The sequence below is a fragment of the Hipposideros armiger genome, unplaced genomic scaffold (genome assembly GCF_001890085.2).
Source record: "Hipposideros armiger isolate ML-2016 unplaced genomic scaffold, ASM189008v1 scaffold_89, whole genome shotgun sequence".
Lineage (NCBI taxonomy): Eukaryota > Metazoa > Chordata > Mammalia > Chiroptera > Hipposideridae > Hipposideros > Hipposideros armiger.
This window is the reverse complement of record NW_017731439.1, coordinates 1,723,577-1,743,900: the sequence shown is the minus strand read 5'-3', so window position 1 is coordinate 1,743,900 and position 20,324 is coordinate 1,723,577. Positions and strand designations below refer to the sequence as shown.

At 35.1% G+C, this 20,324-nt stretch overlaps 1 protein-coding gene across 4 annotated transcripts in view; it reads left to right on the top strand.

Annotated features, from left to right (window-relative positions):
- The window catches only part of GPCPD1 (glycerophosphocholine phosphodiesterase 1), a 52,225-nt gene that overhangs the window by 7,104 nt on the left and 24,797 nt on the right, over positions 1–20,324 (top strand). For all 4 annotated transcript variants that reach the window (XM_019644600.1, XM_019644601.1, XM_019644602.1 and 1 more), the window contains exons 3-8: positions 2,601–2,697; positions 6,639–6,723; positions 12,687–12,762; positions 14,580–14,621; positions 16,502–16,625; positions 19,600–19,831. In XM_019644600.1, the coding sequence (XP_019500145.1) occupies positions 2,601–2,697; positions 6,639–6,723; positions 12,687–12,762; positions 14,580–14,621; positions 16,502–16,625; positions 19,600–19,831 (656 nt within the window). The remainder of the gene's footprint in view (positions 1–2,600; positions 2,698–6,638; positions 6,724–12,686; positions 12,763–14,579; positions 14,622–16,501; positions 16,626–19,599; positions 19,832–20,324) is intronic.

Sequence of the window (20,324 nt, the reverse complement as noted above, 5' to 3'; positions counted from 1 at the left end):
TAGTTGGGCTATGATTTTTAAGTAGCATGAAAATAAGTGAAATTTTGCTAGTGCAATAAGTTGGTGAAATATTTGGCTAAGATAACTTTGGTCCCTACTTGCACATTTTTATTTTTAGCTTTATTGTATTTTTTGCTGTCTGCTAAAGCGGTGTGAAATTTTAGTGTAAGATAGCATGTCAAAACAGTACTACACTTGGGTTATATACCTCATTGTTTACTGGCCATTTCCTCAAATCTGTTGCATTCTTTCTCTCCTTTGGGACTTTCTCAGAGTATTTCCTCTGCCTAGCTCTCCTCCACCCCCACCCCCTTAACTCGCCTTACTATAATCTCCCACATTCAGCTAGGTTAAGGTCCCTGTGAAATTCAAAGTTCCAGGACTTTTTGTAGCACCTCTTATAGATTTTATAGAATTATTTGAGTAATTTTGTTTGTGGATAGCTTATCAGCTCTATGAAAATGTGACTTTGTCTTGTTCATGCTGAATTCCTGCACCTAGCACAGTGTTTGGTTCAGAGCATGGGTAAATATGTGTTCAAAGAATCAATGAGTTCACTCTATAGATCCAGCATCTTTGTTCTAGCAGCCATCACAACAGTTGCCAGGTGTAAGTCCAAGTGCAAGTTCTTAGCCAACCACTGGGCAAGATTCTACAGATTGAAGCTGAGGGGTTGGCTCCCTTGGGTCAAAGTGCTCACCTCCAGTTTATTGTGTAGCCTTCTCTCTAGAGAGAAGACCATGGAGCTATATCATACCCTTTTAGGGGGATGTACACAGGCAGTTTAACTAGAAGGGGCTGGCCATGTCAGGTAAATGGACTGACCGCAGTATTAGCCATAGAAGGCTCAGCTTAACAAGAAGGGACTCTCACTCTCAAAGACTAGAGGAAAGATAATGGTGGATATGAATGCAGACGAATCTGTAGGTGGGAAGGAGAGGAGGAGATGTTGGGCAGACCCTCAACTCCCCCATCACCTTGATCTCTTCTCCAAATCAGGAAGAAATGGTCTCTGCCGAATGTGGAGAGAGGTGGGAGTGCAGAGAGGGGTAGAGGGAACAAGTGAAAAGAATATGTGGGGGTGCTGTTTGCAAATTCCTTTAGTTAACATTCAACTCTATAATCTTTTATAAATGAAAGCCAAAGAGGCCTGTCTGTTCTAATAAAAAGTTTCCCCTTTTTTCCCCCCCTCATAGAAGCTGTATTCACAGGCAATCAGCAGAAAGTAACATTGCAAGAGGGAATTGGTAAAATGCAGGAGCACTTATAGAAGGAAATAGTGAACCACCAACTGATGGCCCAGTTTCACTTTTTCCATTTGGGGTACATTTTCTTTCCAGAGCAGAGAGTAGCTGCTGTTTTGTGTGGGGCTAAGAAATACATGCCTCCTTTATAAAGAAAGTGTAATGGACCAGAATCTGATTTTATGGTAATCTGTATTTTGAGCTAGGAGCCAGAGCATAGGCACATATACGGTCTTGGGAATTAATATTCAGACCTTGTATTTAGCAACAGTGTTTATCCTTTTTTTTCCTTTTAAATCAGAGAAGGCAGTGATAACCCAAGTTAATTGCAAAAATAGTCTGTTTACTCTAAAGGATTTATATGTTTAAAGTATTTTGACATGAAATCTCTATGTGTAACCACCCTGTGCTTCATGCACATATATTTAGACCCCTGAAAACTACTGAATGACTATATCACTTGGAATTTCAGTCAAGCTTTAGACAGTCCAAGTTTAAAACATGCTGATGGAGGTGGCTAAAGCCAACTATAATTCTAGTTTTACTCAAGTAGTGCCTAAAGCTTGGAAATTAAGCTACTCTCAGAATGTGGAGGAGTTTGTCTTGAACTTTGTCATTTGGGCTCAGTTCATTATCTTTTTCTTCATGAGTTTTAATTATATTAATTCAAGATGTGTTGGTGTATAAGTCAAAGACTTCTGCATACTTATATCCAAGAATGTATAGACTTGCTAAATATATGAAATTTAGCAATTATAGATGATAGCTGTATGTTGGTTTGTCTACTGATGAGAAATGTTCCGATGAAACAGTAGTCGTTATTTTCATAAGGACTACTAGGTTTTTCACTAGGTAAGTCTTTGTTTTGAGGATTTTTATTGTTGCTGTTGTTAAATTGCTTCAGTCCCCTTGATAATTTTCTTGATCTTTAGCTTGTTAACAGCCACCATTTGAGTTCCGGGAAACTATCAATGACGATTTCTTTAGAATACGTATAGTTATTTAGCGTTTGCCCCTTTAGCTTGGAAGCGGCTCTGAAGGCAGGGACTGTGGTTTGATCACATTGTCTTCTTGGTGCTTGTTATTTATTGGCTCAGTAAATAGTTGAACGAATGAAGTTAACTCCTGTTTGTCTTTGCCTTTGGTTCTGTAGAGGTGGGTCGAGTTAATAACACAGGTGCTAGTGTGGTGCCTGGGTCCAAACCTGTGTTTCTAGTGAGGGTCCTTCATCTCTGCTAAGGGGGACTCTGGCAGCTGATTGAACTAGCGCAACTGGCTGCTCTTCTCTTGTTTCTAAAACTAAAATTTGAAGCTTGCCCACGTATGCTGCTGTAACTGCTTGTTCTGTTTCTTTAGGAGAAGTTTTTGCGTTGTGTGGAAGCTGTGACGCCTTGGGAAACTGGAGTCCTGAAAATGCTGTGGCCCTTCTTCCAGAGAATGAGACAGGTGAAAGGTGAGCATGGAAACGTGAGGTTGCAGAACGATTGTGACATTCAGGTTATAGACTTGGGGGCTTTTAAGATCGATACCTTGGTATGTTTGTCTTGTAATTTTTAGTTTTCTCAAGTTATCACATTTGCATATTTAAAGAGTAAAATAGTTTCACAAAGTTTGTTGTGAAAAAAACCAAGCTGCTCTGTTTCTCAATTTCCACGTCTCAAGCAACCATTTTCATTCAACTCTTGGCTGGTTCTTTTGGTACTTACCACCATATTTCTAAATAATAGACTTACATTGCTATTTCTTCTTTTTTTAAAAAAAAAAAAACAACCCTTTTAGGCACTATCTTTTGGCTTTTCAGTACATATTCTCCCCATTCAAGTACTAGCCAGGCTGGATCCTGCTTAGCTTCTGAGATGAGACAAGATCAGGAGCATTCAGGGTGGTATGGCTGTAAACTCAGTACATATTCTTGATGAAAGACCTAATTTCTCTTTACCTAAAATAATTTTCTTTAGATGTATATAGCATTTCAAAGGTAGCAGAGAGTGGAACACATACTTAGACAGCTGGTGTAATGACATTAGTTCACCGCTGACGTTAAATACAGCGCTAAACTCAAGATGGGTGTATTGGTACCTTGGACTGGGGAAAGGTGGATCTGGGTGCCAGTTTCAGTTCTGCAGCCTGAACTTGGTTGGATCTAATGTCTCTAGGTCTCGGTTACCTCATTTACACAGTAAAGGAGTTAGGATAGAATCAGTGAATGTCAACAAAGGTGGTGCTTCTCTACTTGAGGATATTTGGAAGTGTTATGGGTTGTCAAGATGTATGTGTGGGGGTAGGAGAGAGGAGATTCTAAATAATATACAAATACATGAAATGCCACTAGGGGGGAATACCAGAGTCGGTGATTATGAAGCTCAAATTCTGCTTTCCCGTGGAGCAGAGCTACTAAAAATACGGCCTGTGGACCAGTGCTAGACAGAAACTTTTTTATCAGTGCATGATGTGAGAAATACAAACATTGAGAGCAAACATAAATGTTTATAGTAGTTTGATATTGTTGGGGCGTTCATGCATGTCACTGTGGGCTCATCTCATTGAACTGGGTATGGAGACCAAACGTATTGGTTCAGGACAGATTAGGTAAAACAAAGAAGCAAACAAAAACTGGTTCTTTGCATCAGGGGCACTGATGGGAAAGCAAAGGAAAATAACAAGAAAAGTAAAACAACACCGGAATGTAAGCTAAGAAAAAGAAAACAAAAACCATGTGTAGGGGACCCTTTCTCCTATTAGTCATTAGTGTGCACTAATTTTCTCAACCACAGGTAATAATGTTCAGTTGATAAATAATACTGGGATTACAGAGGAACCAGATGTTTGTTCCCTTCAGGTGGCTATTTTTCCCTTGATTTTTGGATCAGCCACTCCTGTCTGAAGTGAAACCTCATATCTTTCTGAACTTGTTCCCAAAACACACCTCTGCTCTGAACTCTCGAGCTGCTCTCTCACCTCACTTGTCTTAAGTTCATTTCATCAACCTCATCAAAATAATGTGAACAGAATGAGATAACCATTTAATTTATGGGACCAGCCATTTTTACATTGCTGATGTACACTGAAATATAATTGATTCCTATATGGCAGACAAACAGTGCTTCACAAGGAGGAAGGAAGTAGATGATACAAGATGATACAAAAGGCAGACATCTGTCTGCCCTTGGACAGCAGTCCTGTGTTAGAACTGAGTTTCTTTGGGATGTCAGTGTACTCTGCATCTAAGGCTGTGACCCCATTTCACAGCCTCTTAAGCCTCTCCAAGCCTACAGGCTTGTTGGAATGTTTTTTTCTACTCATAGATACTTTGAAGCTCTTGGTATTGTTTCCTGATAATGCAGAAACTGTGGGTCAGTTGTGGTTCTATTTGCTTTCTTTGTAGATTTTATTATATTCTGGGGAAGGTGTGAAAGCGAATCAAAATCAGGCAGGTGCACTAAACCTTCTCGCTGCCCCTCTTTCCTCATTTATCTTGAATTTCATCAGCTTATGTTCATTCTTTTGTTTTTTTAAAGATTTTTTTTTTTAATTGGGGAATTGGGGGATGGGAACAGTGCTGGGGAGTTGGGGGAAGGGGAACAGACAAGTTGCTGTCCTTTTTGTTCTTCAGTCTAGTTGTGGAGGATGCAGTGTCACTGGCCCTCATGTGGGATCCGAACCGGGGCCCTGCTGCTCAGAGCTGGCATCCCAAGCCAGCTCTTAACCAGCGCGCCACTCGGCAGGCCCGCTTATGTTCATTCTTGACAACACTGAGCAGTTCTGGTTCATTTTTAACTTTGCTGCATTTACTTAGAGAACTAGAATAAAAAGACTCTGCTTTGCTCTTTCCATCTTTTTTCATTTAATGGTTCTTCATCAGGGTTGCACATTAGAGGGCTTTTAAAAAATGCACATGCCTAGATCCTACTCCTGGAGATTGAGAAATAGTGCATGAGACAGGGGCCCTAGCACATTTTCCCACAGCTTCCCACTAAATCTAGTGTGCACATCTGGGGCTAGTTTCATATGCTCTAGCTGACTGTAATATGGATAAAATACTGCTGGATATTTGCCTTTTTTAAAAAATTATTTTTGTAGCAGAGAGAGGAAATAAATTATCCCTTAGAGTTGGTAGAGTCTGCCTGGAGCCCTGTGTTGACTCTGAGGCTTATCAGGGAGAAGTAGTAGGGCACCTGTGCCAAGCATTTCCTCTCCTTGCTTTATAGCAGGGCTTCTCAGCCAATCATACACATCCATGTGACCAGGCTCCACCCAGACCTGGGAAATAAGTCTCCCAGGGTGGAGCCGGGGCATATGTATTTTGTCACTACAAGATTAATCTGATTGCTGTAGGTAGGACCAGGGGTGACAGCTGGTTGTGGGTATTTCTTAGGACCCAGGACTGAGTCAGAGTGAGGATAATGCCCTAGGAAGCCTGTCTTGGCAGAGGCAGGTAGGGAGCAGTGCTAGCCATCTGGTGTCACGGAAGAACATTGGGAGCTGCCTTTTATTCACTGAACTGTTCATGCTGAATTAATGTTTGGGTAATGGTCTATGACTGGCTCTCAAAGTGTTCAGTATCAGAGTCACCTGTTAAATTATATGTTGCTGGGCCCATCACGAGTTTCTAATTAAATAGGTCTGTCTAGGTGTGGCCTGAGAATTTACATTGCTAACAAGCTCCCATGTGATACTGATGGTCCTGGGACCACACTTTGTATACCACTGGGCTATGATTTGAAGTTAAAAATCAGTTATAATCATGAATTATAGTGAACTTTTTCCACAGTCAAGTCAGTTTTAGAATAGCATTAGAATATGTTAGAATAGTGTAAGTTCAGAGGAAGACATTGGGTTGTAACAAGTAAGATACAGATACTGATTGCTTGGCTAAGGGAATAGCCAGAGACTGGGCAGGACAAGAAGAAGGGACAGTTGAGAACATGAGTGTAACTTGCCAACTTTGGCCCCAAAGACTCTTAGAAGCCATGCAACATCTCTAGCTAAGTGGGAAGTCACAGAAGATTCTGATTCTGGCTTTCACCTCTGCACTACTTGTTTCTGTTTGGAATACTTCTCCCGGATCTTTGTATGACTGTTCCTTCCCATTATTTAGGTCTCAGTTCAGACACTTCTTCCTCATTGAGGCCTCCCCTTTAAAAGCTTTAGAACATTGGTTATTTGTGTGTCTACCCCCACAAGAAAACAATCTCTTTGAAGATGGGGCTCTTTCTGCCTTACATTATCACTGTGTTCCCAGCACCTGGTACAGATTAGGTCTGGAGTAAAATTTTGCGTAGGAATAAATGGTATTGGTCACAGACCTTACTTGAGGGGTTTTATGAATTATGAAGTCTATGCATTTTTGTTTGGTATTGATGCTGCTGCTTTAATTTATTTTTTTCCTCACAGCATGTCATGGAAAGTCACCATTGTACTCAGTAGAGGAGTATCAGTTCAGTATCGCTACTTCAAAGGGTGCTTTTTAGAACCAAAGGTACGTTTTCTTCATCCAGTTTCCAGTTTCTTTAGCAAACTTACTTCTTTCAAAAGCAACTAATTTAAGTTTGAAAACATTAAAAATGAATTTGTTTTGATCAAATAAGGAAACTAGAACTCTAGATTAATAATATTTTAGTACCAAAAAGCAAGGAAGTAGCCACTTCAAAGGCAGATGATGTCTGCAATGGAATTTTAAAAAACTAATAGTAAGTATGTTCTGCAATATTGTTATCATGGTTTTAATGATAAATAAATGTTCTCAGTAGGTGTGCATTTTCTGTAACTTTTGTAAACTAGTCAGTAACCAATTGCAAGGTTTTCTTTCTGTTTCATTTTTTAATCTTTATGTGGCATAAGTACATTTAGAGGAGCATATAGCCAGCTTTAGGTGAGTAATTGTTTTAAAAAATTATTTCACAGCAGCCATCTCTTAGTGGCTGCATTGTTTAGCTTCTATCAAAACTGAAGTCATTCCTCTTAGATTTTTTCAGTGATGGTGTTGCTAGACCAGGATCTTTCCTGAAGGCCTTTGGAGTCTCTAGTAAATCTAAATATGCTTGTTCACAGTGGTTGATTGTTTGGGGATTGTTTACATATTTAGAAAAAAGTTGATTCTTTCCCTCTTATTGTAAAGATACTTATTTGCTGAAAGGATTCTTTTCCTTCAGATTGTTACCTTTGAGCATACTTGGGCTGCATGTGAACAAGGGCTTAGTCGGGAGTCTAGGAAGCAAAACGTGGATTAGACCTTTGAAAAAAATTTGTTTCCCTTTGGGGTCATTGAATGCTTGTTACATATGAAAAAGGCAAACAGCCACTGTTACCTCGTTTTCTTAGCCACCATTATAAAAAAGAAAAAAACTGACAAGCCCACTTCAGCTGTCTTTTGCACCTATTACGTTTCTTATTCCGAGAATATATAATTGTAAATATTCAGTAATTAAACTTAAATTACATGATGGTTGATCATTGTGTTGGCTTATCTTGACAATAGTCTCACTTTAATGACTTGAGAAAAGATCACTTATTTGGTATAGGGGTTATGCTTCATGGCATAATTCTTCAGTATAAATCGAGCAATTAATGCATAGATATGTAGGTCATAGCACTCATGACATTGAAAGCTTATTTGAGGATCCTGGTAAGTGAAATTTGTAGCCTGTGAAATGAACTAAATTTTACTTATAAGGGCATTTGGACAAGAAAATTATAATGAATCCTTTGGGTATAGTTTTCTAAAGTAAGACTATTGTCAACACTGGTCAAATTAAGCCAGCCTACAGTATTTTCTCTCTTCATTGGAAGTGTGACCAAAGCAGCATATCAGTCCAAAATGCCTTTTTTGAAAAAAATTGGCAAGTCTGCCTACAGTAAAAACCAAGTTTTTCCCCTTGTAATACTTGCAAAAGTTTACAGTATGTGTTGGTGAGTGTGTTTCTTTAAGTAGGTGCTCTGTATCGTGTACACATGTACCGTGTGATGCAGGGGCTGCCATGGTAAGTATGTTTTTCATGGAATAGAGTAAATAGCTACATAAAATCCCATGCATATGGCTAAAGGGCTTTTTTCCCCCCACATACCAGCTTAAAGTGACACTTTTTTTGTAAGTTGGTGGCACTTTTTAAATGAAACAATTTTAATAGAAAGAATTATGAAACTTTGTTTCAATTGTGCATTGTCAAATGATAGAACTAATATGCAATGAATCTTAAACCATGAAATGATGTAAATTATTGGAATACATATTTTATGAATATAGAGAATAATAGGAAAGCGAAGTAATTACAAAAGCATTGAAAAGCTGAAATGAGTAATAAGTAATACTAGGTCAGAAGTTTTAGGAGGTAGTCTACCCAAGCAGTTGTAGAGCCTAAGCTAAAAATCTTGTGATCTTGTCACTTGATCTTTAGACTTCAGCTTCCTCATCTAGAAAATGAATTTGAACTATAAATTTCTTAGGTCCCTTTTGTTGCTAAAATTTTATTGTAAATAATGTAAAATTTTACCATTCATATTTTCTCTTCCATATTTTGCTCCTCCTGGCATATTCCTTTTAGTTTAGAAGTTGAGTCTTGAAGTCCTTTTTCTCTTAATTTTTCGTAGCCGCGTGTTCTCTTATACTTTGTAGAAATAGAATGTGAATATGTGGAGTTTTAAGATAGTTTTACAGGTGACAAATCAAAATATTAACTTATTTAAACATAGAAAATAAAGGTAGTAGATAGTCCTGGAATGAAAATATTGGTGTGAGCCTGCAGATGATCCATTAATTTCACATATTCACCAAAGATAATTTTTGAATTAACATGTAATTTAAACATTTTTAAAATCCATGTCCACCCCTCTTTGTGGCTAGAATTAGGGATGTTACCTCATACAAAACTGTTAGCCAATTTTTAATTATATTGTCCTTGAAATTTTTCCTTTGTTTCAGTGGAAATAGCTCTTTATTTTTCAGTAACATATCTGTTTCTAATTTTTATAGGTGTAAACATTCACTCATAATTAGATTCATTGCAAACTCTTTTACTTTATTCTTAATCTACTTTGATTATCATTTAAATCTTTTAAAAAGAGTATGAGTCATCTGTGATAGGCAGATAATAATTTATTTTCAGAATAGCCCAGGTTGTCATTTTGTATAATGGTTTCTTAAAAAATAAAATTCTTCTAACTTCTAAATATCCTCAGCCTGTTAACTTCAAATTTGAACCATCTCATATATGTCTGTCAGCCTAGCTTTCTTAGCTTTATTCACTCCTAGGGAACCATTTATCTTGTCTTATTAAAATTATTATGGGTCTAGCCTCTGACAGCATAGATTAAAAATTCTTCAGAGACCCTTTTACATGCACATTTCCCCCCAAAACTGTGGAAAGGAAACAATCAGTAAAAAATTTAAAAGTTCACACTTAACATTTTTCATGATATTTAAAAGCAGCGATATTGCATACTACTTGATAATTTTGCTTGGTGGTTTGTTAAAACAAAACAAAAGCTCTAGTCTACATGTTGGATAATCTTGTTTATTTCTCTCAGTGCTTGATGTAGCTGAGTGATGTCAATAACTATTTAAGAAAGCCGTCATTAAGACTTTTGTGTGTGTATAGGAACAGATTTTATTTTTTGTATTTTTGTTGTATGAATGTTTAAAACATTTCAGCAATCATCTGTTTTAATATATGCTAAATTGTGAAATAACTTTACCAGTACTGTTAATGGAATACTGTCTTGGACTGATATTGTTCCTTTTTTTCTCCAAAGATCCACCTTCCACTTGACTCCAAAATGCTTAAAATTGTGGCAGCCTTTTACAGAATGGAACTGTTCTTTTTTCTAAGATTTTGAAGAATGTTTTTCATGGAATAGAGACTTTAAAAGGATTGCATATTTTGGAGTCATTACTGAGATTTTTAATATATCAATGCTCAGGCCTTAATTATTTTTTTAAAGAACTTCAGTAAGCTAAAATTTAAGATTACCTTCTAAGGCTTAATAAAGTAGTCATAACAATTTTGGAAGTTCACTGTATTTTAAAATTTGGTTCGTTTTTTTCCCCCCAATATTATAGCACATTGTGTATCAACCAACAAGGATTTGTAGTGTGAACACTAGTAGACACAATTATAAGTCATCAGTTGAATCGACCCTTTGGACTTCTCAAATTTTTCATTCTGTTCAAGCCTAATTGTTTTATGCTGTGAGTAGTGAATTTGTAACTAAAACAGATGAGTGTGGAGTTATTAAAATTACAACTAAAATACATCCCCTGTAAAATATTTTAATCCACAGGGCTATTCTTACATAATTAAGTATAGATGCTGCAGTCAACACTTGGTCAAATTCTCCTGATTCAGGAATTAGAACCAAAAAAACTCTCTTTCCTCTAACCACTGATATTTAACATTATGTTAATAGCATCCTTTCAAGTCACTTTTGATTAGTAACGTCTATAAGAAATATAGATAGATCCACACCATCTTTGTAGTGAAGAGGATTTTTGTAGTGAAGAGGGTGGGGGTGGGGGAGGACATGGGCAGAGTGGAAGAAGGGAATAGATTAGTTCTTTCTGGATGCTTATTGCGAAAAAACATTGTTCCTATTTTTAATGTATACATTTGCATCTCTTGAGGATCAGAAAGTTTGATGTTTAAAAAAAACAAATTCTGGAAAGTGTGACAAAAAAACTGGTAAAAAAATGTCTAAGAGATGTAAGATTAAACATATCTCATTTTTAGTTGTAGTGGAAATGAAATTCACCATATTTTAAGATGAGCAGTTTCACATTTACATTTTTAAAAATATCTACCCAGAGGGCCCGCCGAGTGGCTCAGTTGGTTAAGAGCTCGCTCAAGAGTTTGAGCTCTGAGCAACAGCACTTTGAGTCCAGCTCGAGCTGAGCAGCCGTTGAGCTGCCAACAGGTAGCAGGATGGCTCAGCTAAAAAAAAAAAAAAAAAAAAATCTACCCAGTCTACCAATTCATAGGTGAACCCTTATAACAAGGAGGCATTTGGCTAGAGAAAGTGAACATTTCCTGTATTGTCTCAAGATAAATGATGTGAATGAATATCTAATGCTATTTTAGTTTTCAAATTTCAAAAGTTTGCAAGTTTTACAAACGATTTTAACCTCTGGTAATTTTAAGTGGCAGAATAATCTCTAGTGTTTAATAATGTGCCAAATTTGTTACATACTTATTATCATTTGGCACATTTTTAAAATATAATCAATATTGAAATCCTATAATATGTTATAGAAGAGTATTTAATGCCATCTAAAGATGTACAATATACAGAGAGAAACTTATGTTCCAGGCTTTAAAAAGTATATTTAGTATATGTCTAGAAGAGGGCTTGAAGGTGATGTATGAAATTGTTGATGGTGATTATCCCTAAGTGATGTGATAATGGGTGACTTTTGTTTTTTCTTTTTGCTTTCTTGCATTTTACTACATTTCTTCAGAAGACATGTAAAGAACAAAAACTTAAAGTAACTTATAAAGTTATAGTTCAAAATTTGCCTTTAAAAATGTATATTTAAGGGTTTAATTTTGGCACATAAATTTAATTAGTCATTTTTTTTAATAAAGGAAAATTAGGAAGCCTTTAATATTTCAGTTTTTTATCTAAATGCAGGAATCATTTTTGGTAGGTTCATACCAACACATAAAGCTTTATTTTCTTTTTTAGTAAGAACTTACTAACAGAGGACAATATTAGGAATTGTCGCACTGTATGAATTTATAAACTCTAGGGCATCAGGAGTAAAGCTGGATGTTAGTTCCCCTTTTATCAAACTTGTTCTTCAAATTGACCCATGCGTGTGTCCTCTCTTTTAGGGTTTCCTGTGCCCTTTAGAAACACTGGTTACTGTGATATGAGAAATCTGATGTTCTTCCTGTTGTCTACTTACTGTTTTTAAACATATGTACATAATGCCCTCCAGTTCCTTGAGTAACGTGTGACAGTCGATCTTGAAGTACTTACTTGTTCCTACTGTTCCTGCTATCATGGAGTTTAGGCTTTTTCCAACCACTTGGAGAGTTACTTAACATGAGAGGCTTTATCCACTAACACCTCATTGACTGCTGACATACCAAACATAAAGTATATTTGTGGTTAACTTTAACTTAGGACAGAATATCAGTTAAAGATTAAAATTTCTTTGAAAAAACTTGAGTATCGTAGGCAGATTTAAGAATGGGTTTAAGACGATTCTGTGTGCCAGTTCATCCCATTTTTCTTTGTTTACTGCCTCATCCTCATTCTCTTCCAGCACCTATCATGTTTTGTGACCTGGTACATTTCTGATTTGGAGCATATAATATTGATAATTAACAAGATGAATCTCTTGGTTTCATATCTAGTATAAAATTTAGGCCACAAACATCTGATGAAGTCATGGGTAGAAAATAAGATATAAGAAATTATTGCAGACATTTAACTTTTAAATTGCAGACTATCGGTGGTCCATGTCAAGTCATAGTTCACAAGTGGGAGACTCATCTACAACCACGATCAATAACCCCTTTAGGTATGGGCATTAACTGCATCTGTTTGAGGCATATGCATAAAGTTACTAATGTGCTGCACAATGGCTTAGTGGGATTTAATAAATTTTTATTCTGAAGTTTAAGGTCAATGCATTGTCAGTACTACAAATTTCACTTAGCATATCATGGATCTTTCAAAACTAAATAGTTCTAATTGCCTTTCTTTATAAACTTTATTAGAAATGCTTGCCTAGTTATTTTTTATTTTCTTTGGTTAGATTGATTGTGGAATATTTATTTCCATTTGGAATAGTTACAAAGTTTATAAAATAACATTCTTCTTGGCTGAGCATCCATGGCTTTATTTGATTACTTGCTCAGAGAACTTAGAGAACATTTGAAGGAAAATTAACCCAAAACAAAGATTCTTAAATTTTTAACTTTGAATAGTAAGAATAATAGAACAAGTTATCCTATTTATTGTGTTTTTATAAGTTAATGACTATTTGAATAAACTTGTATGAATGAATTCAAATTTCTTGGTTGTAGCAGACATTTTCCTCCTAATTTACTTAAATACTTTGCTGGCTATGTTAAAATTGATACTCAGTTTAAAAAAATAAACATTCAATTTTCTTATGCCTAAAAATGGCATTTCTCTTCATACAAGTATTTTGAATTTCTTTTTCCATAACTGAGATTAAAATTTGAAGTTCATTTCACATACATTAAAATGTATACTTGGATTCATCTGTAAATTGACTCGGTGCTGAGAAATGTATCTTTTAGTTTCTAGGGAATATTAGAATGTAAAGATAATAAATGGCTTGCTAGTCATCAGCTTAGAAAGTAGTGAGAGATTCTTCTTTACCCTGTGGCACAGGTTATCTCATTCCATCCTCTTTATTGGATTTTCTTTTTCTATGTTTTAATATAGTTTTGATAGTGTGTTTAGAATGTTTATGATAATGTGCTTCAGAATTATAATAGTCCTATACTGAGGTTGGAAATTTTTAGATATTGAATATTTAAAAAATAATTTGCATTTTGAAGCATCTTGTAGTTAAATATATTTTCTTATTGTGAGAAGTGGGATGATTTTATTTGTGGTCTTTTAAAAAGAAATTTCTTTTATACTTTTGGAAACTAGCTTCTAAACTTAACAGCTGTGTGCAATCTATCAAAATATTGGGAACTATCACATTTATTCTGACAAATATTTCAGACAGGTTTAAAGTACACTGGGAAAGAGAGGAGCAGGGAAGAGAATTAATATGTTACTCAGAGGGTGGGGCTTACCAGTTGAAATTTCTGTTAAAAGGGCATGTGCTAGCACTTACTCTTTTGGTAGTTCCTCACAGCTCTGTGTGTACAGGTAAGTGTACATTGTTTGTAAAGCTTTTAGCTGGCTATAGAGAATAGTTGGGATTTGAGGAGAATTACATTTTAGGTAAATTCAGAATATGCACTACATAAGAATAAGCATTTTAATTGTGCCAAGACCTTTGGTTTGAAAAATCAATCAAGAGATATTATTGTCCTGCAACCTGTCAGTCTCACACATTGGTGGGTGTAGAAGTTTGTCCCAGTGCCGCTAGAGCACCTGTCTGAGTTTTCTTTCTCTTCTTTGTAACATTGTGAATGATCACCAAATATGTAAGAACTGTTACTGTTTGATTGCCTCCTTAAAAGGGAATTCTTTATTGAGGGCTACAATAAATATGCTTATTCACTTTGGGCTGCTTTTAAAGTTTAGATTTCATATTTTAAAAAATGCTTAAGGTGGGTAATTTCTCAATTGTTCATTCTGTATACATTGTGAATTTTAACTAGGTTTTCTATTTTCCTTCAATTCTAGAAAGCGAAATTATTATTGACGACGGACAATTTGGAATCCACAGTAAGTGAGACTGAGTTTTGAAAATCTTTACTGATATGGTTCAGATGTTACCTTACATTCATTAGAAGCAGATAGCACAGGGAAATATGACAGAGTATGCTTTTGAAACTAGAGGCTAAATCCAAGAAACAGATACATTCTGTTAAATAATAGTTGCCAATATAATTCTTAGGCTTTAAAATTTTATCCTTTTTGCTTTTATTTGGGGATTTCAAGTATATGAGTTAATATCATCACTTTTTAACACTATTATGTTTGAAAATGATGTTAACAGCTCTAAACATTTAGTCTGAAATGTTATTCTTAAGCTAAATTTGTGCATTTCGTATGTTTATATATGCATCTACAGTAAAATCCAGATTAAGCAAAATGTTCTAGTAATTCTGGTTGAGTATTTAACAACTAATTTACAGTAGAGTAGAAAACCCTTTAACTCTGAATATGTTGAAAATGTGCATTTGTATACTTCTGCTTCAGTAAATACTTTATCTTGGGGATGCAAGTTTTCTTCAATGACTGGAATTCTTACAGTATACCAGCATTATCATGCTAACTTACACTTTCATTTTAGATACTATACTGTAGGAGTCAAAAGGTATAAAGGGGTGGCCAGAATGTGTGCTTGCGCAACTGAAACAGATAAATTGCTGATAACCAGTTTGCTTTCCTGTCAAGTATAGGAAGGAGCAGGTTCTGAATGTTTTGGTTGTGGTTTTTATAGGGACGTACATTTATACACTTTAGAAATGTACATGCGTTGGCAGCGTTTGGATAGGAATTGAACCTCTTTTCCTTGATATTATTTTGGGTTATTTATATTACATCATAAGGTAATCCAAAATACTTGAATAGCTTTAGTGTTTTGTATATGACAGTCTTGTCTTTTTTATTTACAAAAGGTGATATTTATGCTGCATGTTCTAGAGAGCTTTGTTTATGGAGGAGTAGTTTCCTTATTTCTTCAACTGTAATGCGTGACATATCCCTCTGTTATATGTGAATTACTATGTATGGTTATAAATCCATGATTTCTTTCCTCTTTTTTTTTTTTTTTGTTTGTTGTTGTTGTTGTTCTAAATTCAGCCTTAGTTAGCTTTTAGGATGGAAAGCCATGTCTCCAACTTTGTCCATTTCTGGAAACAGCTTAAAATTGAGATGATAGTGGTTTCTCTTTATTTTTAAAATTGCTAATTATTAAACATTTTGAAGATATATCTAAGAAGAAAAGCTTCTTGATTTTGTTGGTTGGTTTTTTTAAGTCCTGTGGAAAAACTTAGGTCCAGAAGAGTTGACAGCTCCTAGTATTTATGAAAATTTTATACCTGTGTTAAGAAACTTCAGCTTAAACAGTGCTAACACTGGGTTATCACAGCTGTGCAATTTATGGCAGAATGTATAAATGTGAGAATACAGATTTGACTCAGAGTTTTATTCCTACCTTCTCATATCTCAGTCCCCAGCAGTAGTGGTATACCTAGTTTCAGCTGAATAAATATCTCATGTGAAGCTTTGGAAGTTTAATAGTGATCCCTAATGAAACAACTGTAGGTTAGTAGCCATCTTGGAACATGTATTCTTTCAGAAATAGATTTCTATTATTTTGATAATGAATTCAACTAAAATATTTTTATTTAGTTAAGTTAAACTATGGCTATTGTTAACATTCATTTAACTTTCCCCCCCTTCTTTATATAGAAGTTCTTTTTCAATGACAAATTTAAGATTACCTATATATTTGCTTTGGAGAGAAGTAGCAGTGACATATAACTTGGAGTGTATTAAAAGCTGAATGTGCACTAGAATTGCCAGCATGTATTGTACTTACTGGATTATTTAAAAATTATGTGTAGTAACTACTGTTCTTCCTATTTACTTGCCAGATGGTGTTGAGACTCTGGATTCAGGATGGCTAACGTGTCAGACTGAAATAAGATTACGTTTGCATTATTCTGAGAAACCTCCTGTCTCAATAACCAAGAAGAAATTTAAAAAATCTAGATTTAGGTATGACCATGTGTACATGTTACTTAAGCCATTTACCTTTACTAATGCTGTAAATTTCTGACCCATTTTGTTTTTATCCTTTAAGTGTATAAGTTAAGAAAATAGCACACTTACAATGTCACATTTTCTAATGACTTCAGGGTCTTGTGAGAGTGAACTGCTTCCGTGCCTCAGATTGCTACAGTTACACACACTTACGTTAGCCTTATCTCTAAATTTAAAACTAGAAAATTTTGTTTTTATGTAGATAAATGATTTCCAATCTTATGCATCTGTGTAGTGTATACCATTTACAATTTTTTTAGTGTAGCAATTAATAGCTTATTTTTAAATTGATGTAACAGAAATGATTGTGTGCTAAATGAGGGGAGAATGGTATAAACAGAAAAATGATCGTTGGAAATATCTTTCAGTGTCCTAAACCTCCCTATGGCTCAAAAAAGAAAACCTTTCCATGAAGAAAAGTAGCACTTATCATAGCAGTTCCATATTAGTTTATTTTTAATCTTGTATTAATTTAAATAGATGTCCAGATTTGTGTGAATAGCTAAATAGTGAGTAACTTTATTTCTTTGTAATGTCATCATATATACCTTTGAGTGAGCTGGCTTCTCAATGACCCAGGCAGCCCTATCATTTGGATACTTACAACTTTGGGATAGAGATTTTTAAGTCTTGATATGTAATGCAGCCTCTTCTGACATAATGTAAAGGCGGAGTTGACAGGGCCATATTCAGTAACTGAAGTAATTGTAATCATACAATACTTAATTCTCTTCATAATAAAACTTATAATGGTATTATAGTTTGAAAATCCATAAATGCTTAAATATGATAGCACTTACTTATCCCAATCATAAAATAAATAAGGGAAAGAGTGTGTAAGTAACACTTCATAGTCCTTTGCTTTGGCCATTCTGAGAGTTTGAGTAAAGGGCTCTGGGTGTACCTTGTCTCTGCATTTCTAGGCCTCTGCTTTGCTTCTGAAAAACCGAGGTTATTGGACCACATGGGGGATGTGCAAGAGCCATTTGACTGCAAAGAGTTTCTAACCAGTTAGTCACATGTAATTGAATATTTTATTTACATGTTAAAAGCAGCAAATTGTGTAACAGTTGTAAATTGTCTTATTAGCATAAGACTTTGAAATAAAGATAGCAGTAGAAGATAAAGCCTTGGTCGGTTGGGCTTATTAGGATTTTTTTTCCTCAACTGTAGTTATGAAATGAATAACTATTAATGGTTAGGGTTCTGATTGGTTTGCAGATACATACTGAGTCCTATACTGTTCTTGTTTATATACAAATTATTTTGAGTGTATGTATTATTGTGTTGCTTAGGATAAATTGGAATATTTTCATACAACCATACTTAATTGGGATCTACAAATTAGTAACTGATTCCTATTGAAATGATGGTGCATAGCTAGAAATTGATGTTTATTCTGACCGTCCTTTTTTCCCAAATTCGTATTAGTGATAGACTAAACCTTCATGGGGTGGGAAACAAATTTACCTGCAAGAATACAAGGACTTTAAATAGTTAGCAACAGCTTATGCATTTTAAATAAAATAGGCTTGTTGTTCTATCTCATTACTGCCAAATTTTAAACACAAGTTTCTCTTTCAGTTGACTCCAGCAGAAAGTAAAAAACAATGTCTCTTTATGATAGACTATAACATGTATCTATTTAAAGAAAATCTTTAACATAAATAAATTCCTTCATAGAGCTTGAACTTGAATTTTCTTTTTTCTTTCTTTTTTTGGTAGATGCACGTTGCTGTTGGCAATATAGCCTTTTTCATCTTGCATGCCTCTCTTCCCTGTTCATTACTGTCCATTTGTGGTCTCTTTTCGTATATCCTAGTAGAGAATGTTTGTCCCTTCAGGCTCACCAGCAGAATTAGTTGTTCAGAAGCATTCCCTTTAAGAGTTTGGTTTCTGAGAAAAGATGATGATTTTTGTTTGGATTATTAAAGTGCTACTTTTATTTTTATAGTGTGATTATGGAACAGTATTACTCAGTGAACAATCTGTATAGGTGTTCCCTCTGGGAGACCTCAGACTTATGTGGCTATGAGACAAGGCTCAGCAGTAGTTGGAGGCAGGAGGTCATGCAGAGAAAGCAGCCCCACTAATACAATTTCATTATTTGTGTTATCAATCAGATCCCATTTAAATCTAGAATGAAATGTTTTTGTAGCTCAACTGTTACGCTATACAATGATGTTTCCTACATTAATAGTATTAAATTGTCTAAGTTCATTTTAATTGGTGCAAGAAATATTCTAGAATTGAATACTTTTTGGCATTGAAAGTGCTCTGTGCAAGTAATTGCCTTTCATTGAGAGTAAACTAGTTTTTGTTGCCCTGTACTTGGATAATTGGTCTTTGTTTTCATTGCTGTGAAGCCTATAAGAGTTTTAGACTCTTAGTTTATGTTTTTGTTCATTTGTTTCATTGAAAAAGTACATGTATACAAATACATACATAAAAACATGCATACATACAAATATATATATTTAATACAATATTTTTCTTTACAAACTTCAACGCTAATGGTCTCTTAACATTAACAGAATATGGTTGAATTTTGTGCTTGTGTAAATGTATTTGTGAAACTTTTCAAAAGAAATTGAGATAGCCATTTATAAATGGGATAATAGTAAATACCTTTTTAGATTCAATTTTAAGAAAACAAAGAAATAATGAAAACAACCTTAGGCATAATGGGTATTTATCTCATTTTAATACTTGACAGAAATATATGTAGATAAAAACATCAGTATTTTATAAAACATAGCTAATGCCTTAACCTGTAGTACGTGTAGCCTTTGTATAATATATTATTTTTGTTATTTGAAGATTTTGCATATTCAGGGAGCACTTCTAAATTTTAGCATGTAGGTAACATTTATATGAGTTTTCCTTCTGTTCCACTTTTTGCATTTCATTGTTTTTTCCGTTTGTGTAGGGTAAAGCTGACACTAGAGGGTCTGGAAGAAGATGATGATGATAGGGTGTCTCCCACTGTTCTTCACAAAATGTCCAATAGCTTGGAGATATCCTTAATAAGTGACAATGAGTTCAAGTGCAGGCATTCACAGCCGGAATGTGGGTATGGCTTACAGCCTGATCGTTGGACAGAGTATAGCATACAGACAATGGAACCAGATAACCTGGAACTAATATTTGATTTTTTTGAGGTGAGTAGTTCTTTAACTTGAGGGGGTTGAGAAAGAATGCAGGCATGAGCTTATTTTTGCATGTTTTGAATTTATTGTAGTCTAGTTTGTGTAAACATTTGGTTTGTACAACATTTTAGATGTTTAATCCTCTACACATTTTAGCAAGCTTAAAAAGCTAAGAGTTGACAGACTCAAGTACTATTAAGAATATAATTAAGAGAACTTCAGCGGAAGTGGTTTGAAATCAAGACCAGATGCCTCAATGTCTATGTCCTAAATATAAATGAATTCTATCAAAGGAGCCTCCAAGGACAAATAGAGGGATGGGCAGGCTGTACAGCTCTTGGTGGGCAATCTGACGTAAATAGCATGATTGAGTCCTCTTCAGGACTGAAGTCTGTGGTTTACAGAAGCACTGTAGTATAAGAATTCATCATAACAATTGACTCATTTTTGCAACTTTACTTGATTTTCTAAATAAGGAGTTAAAAAGTTGCTATGAAAATTGTGA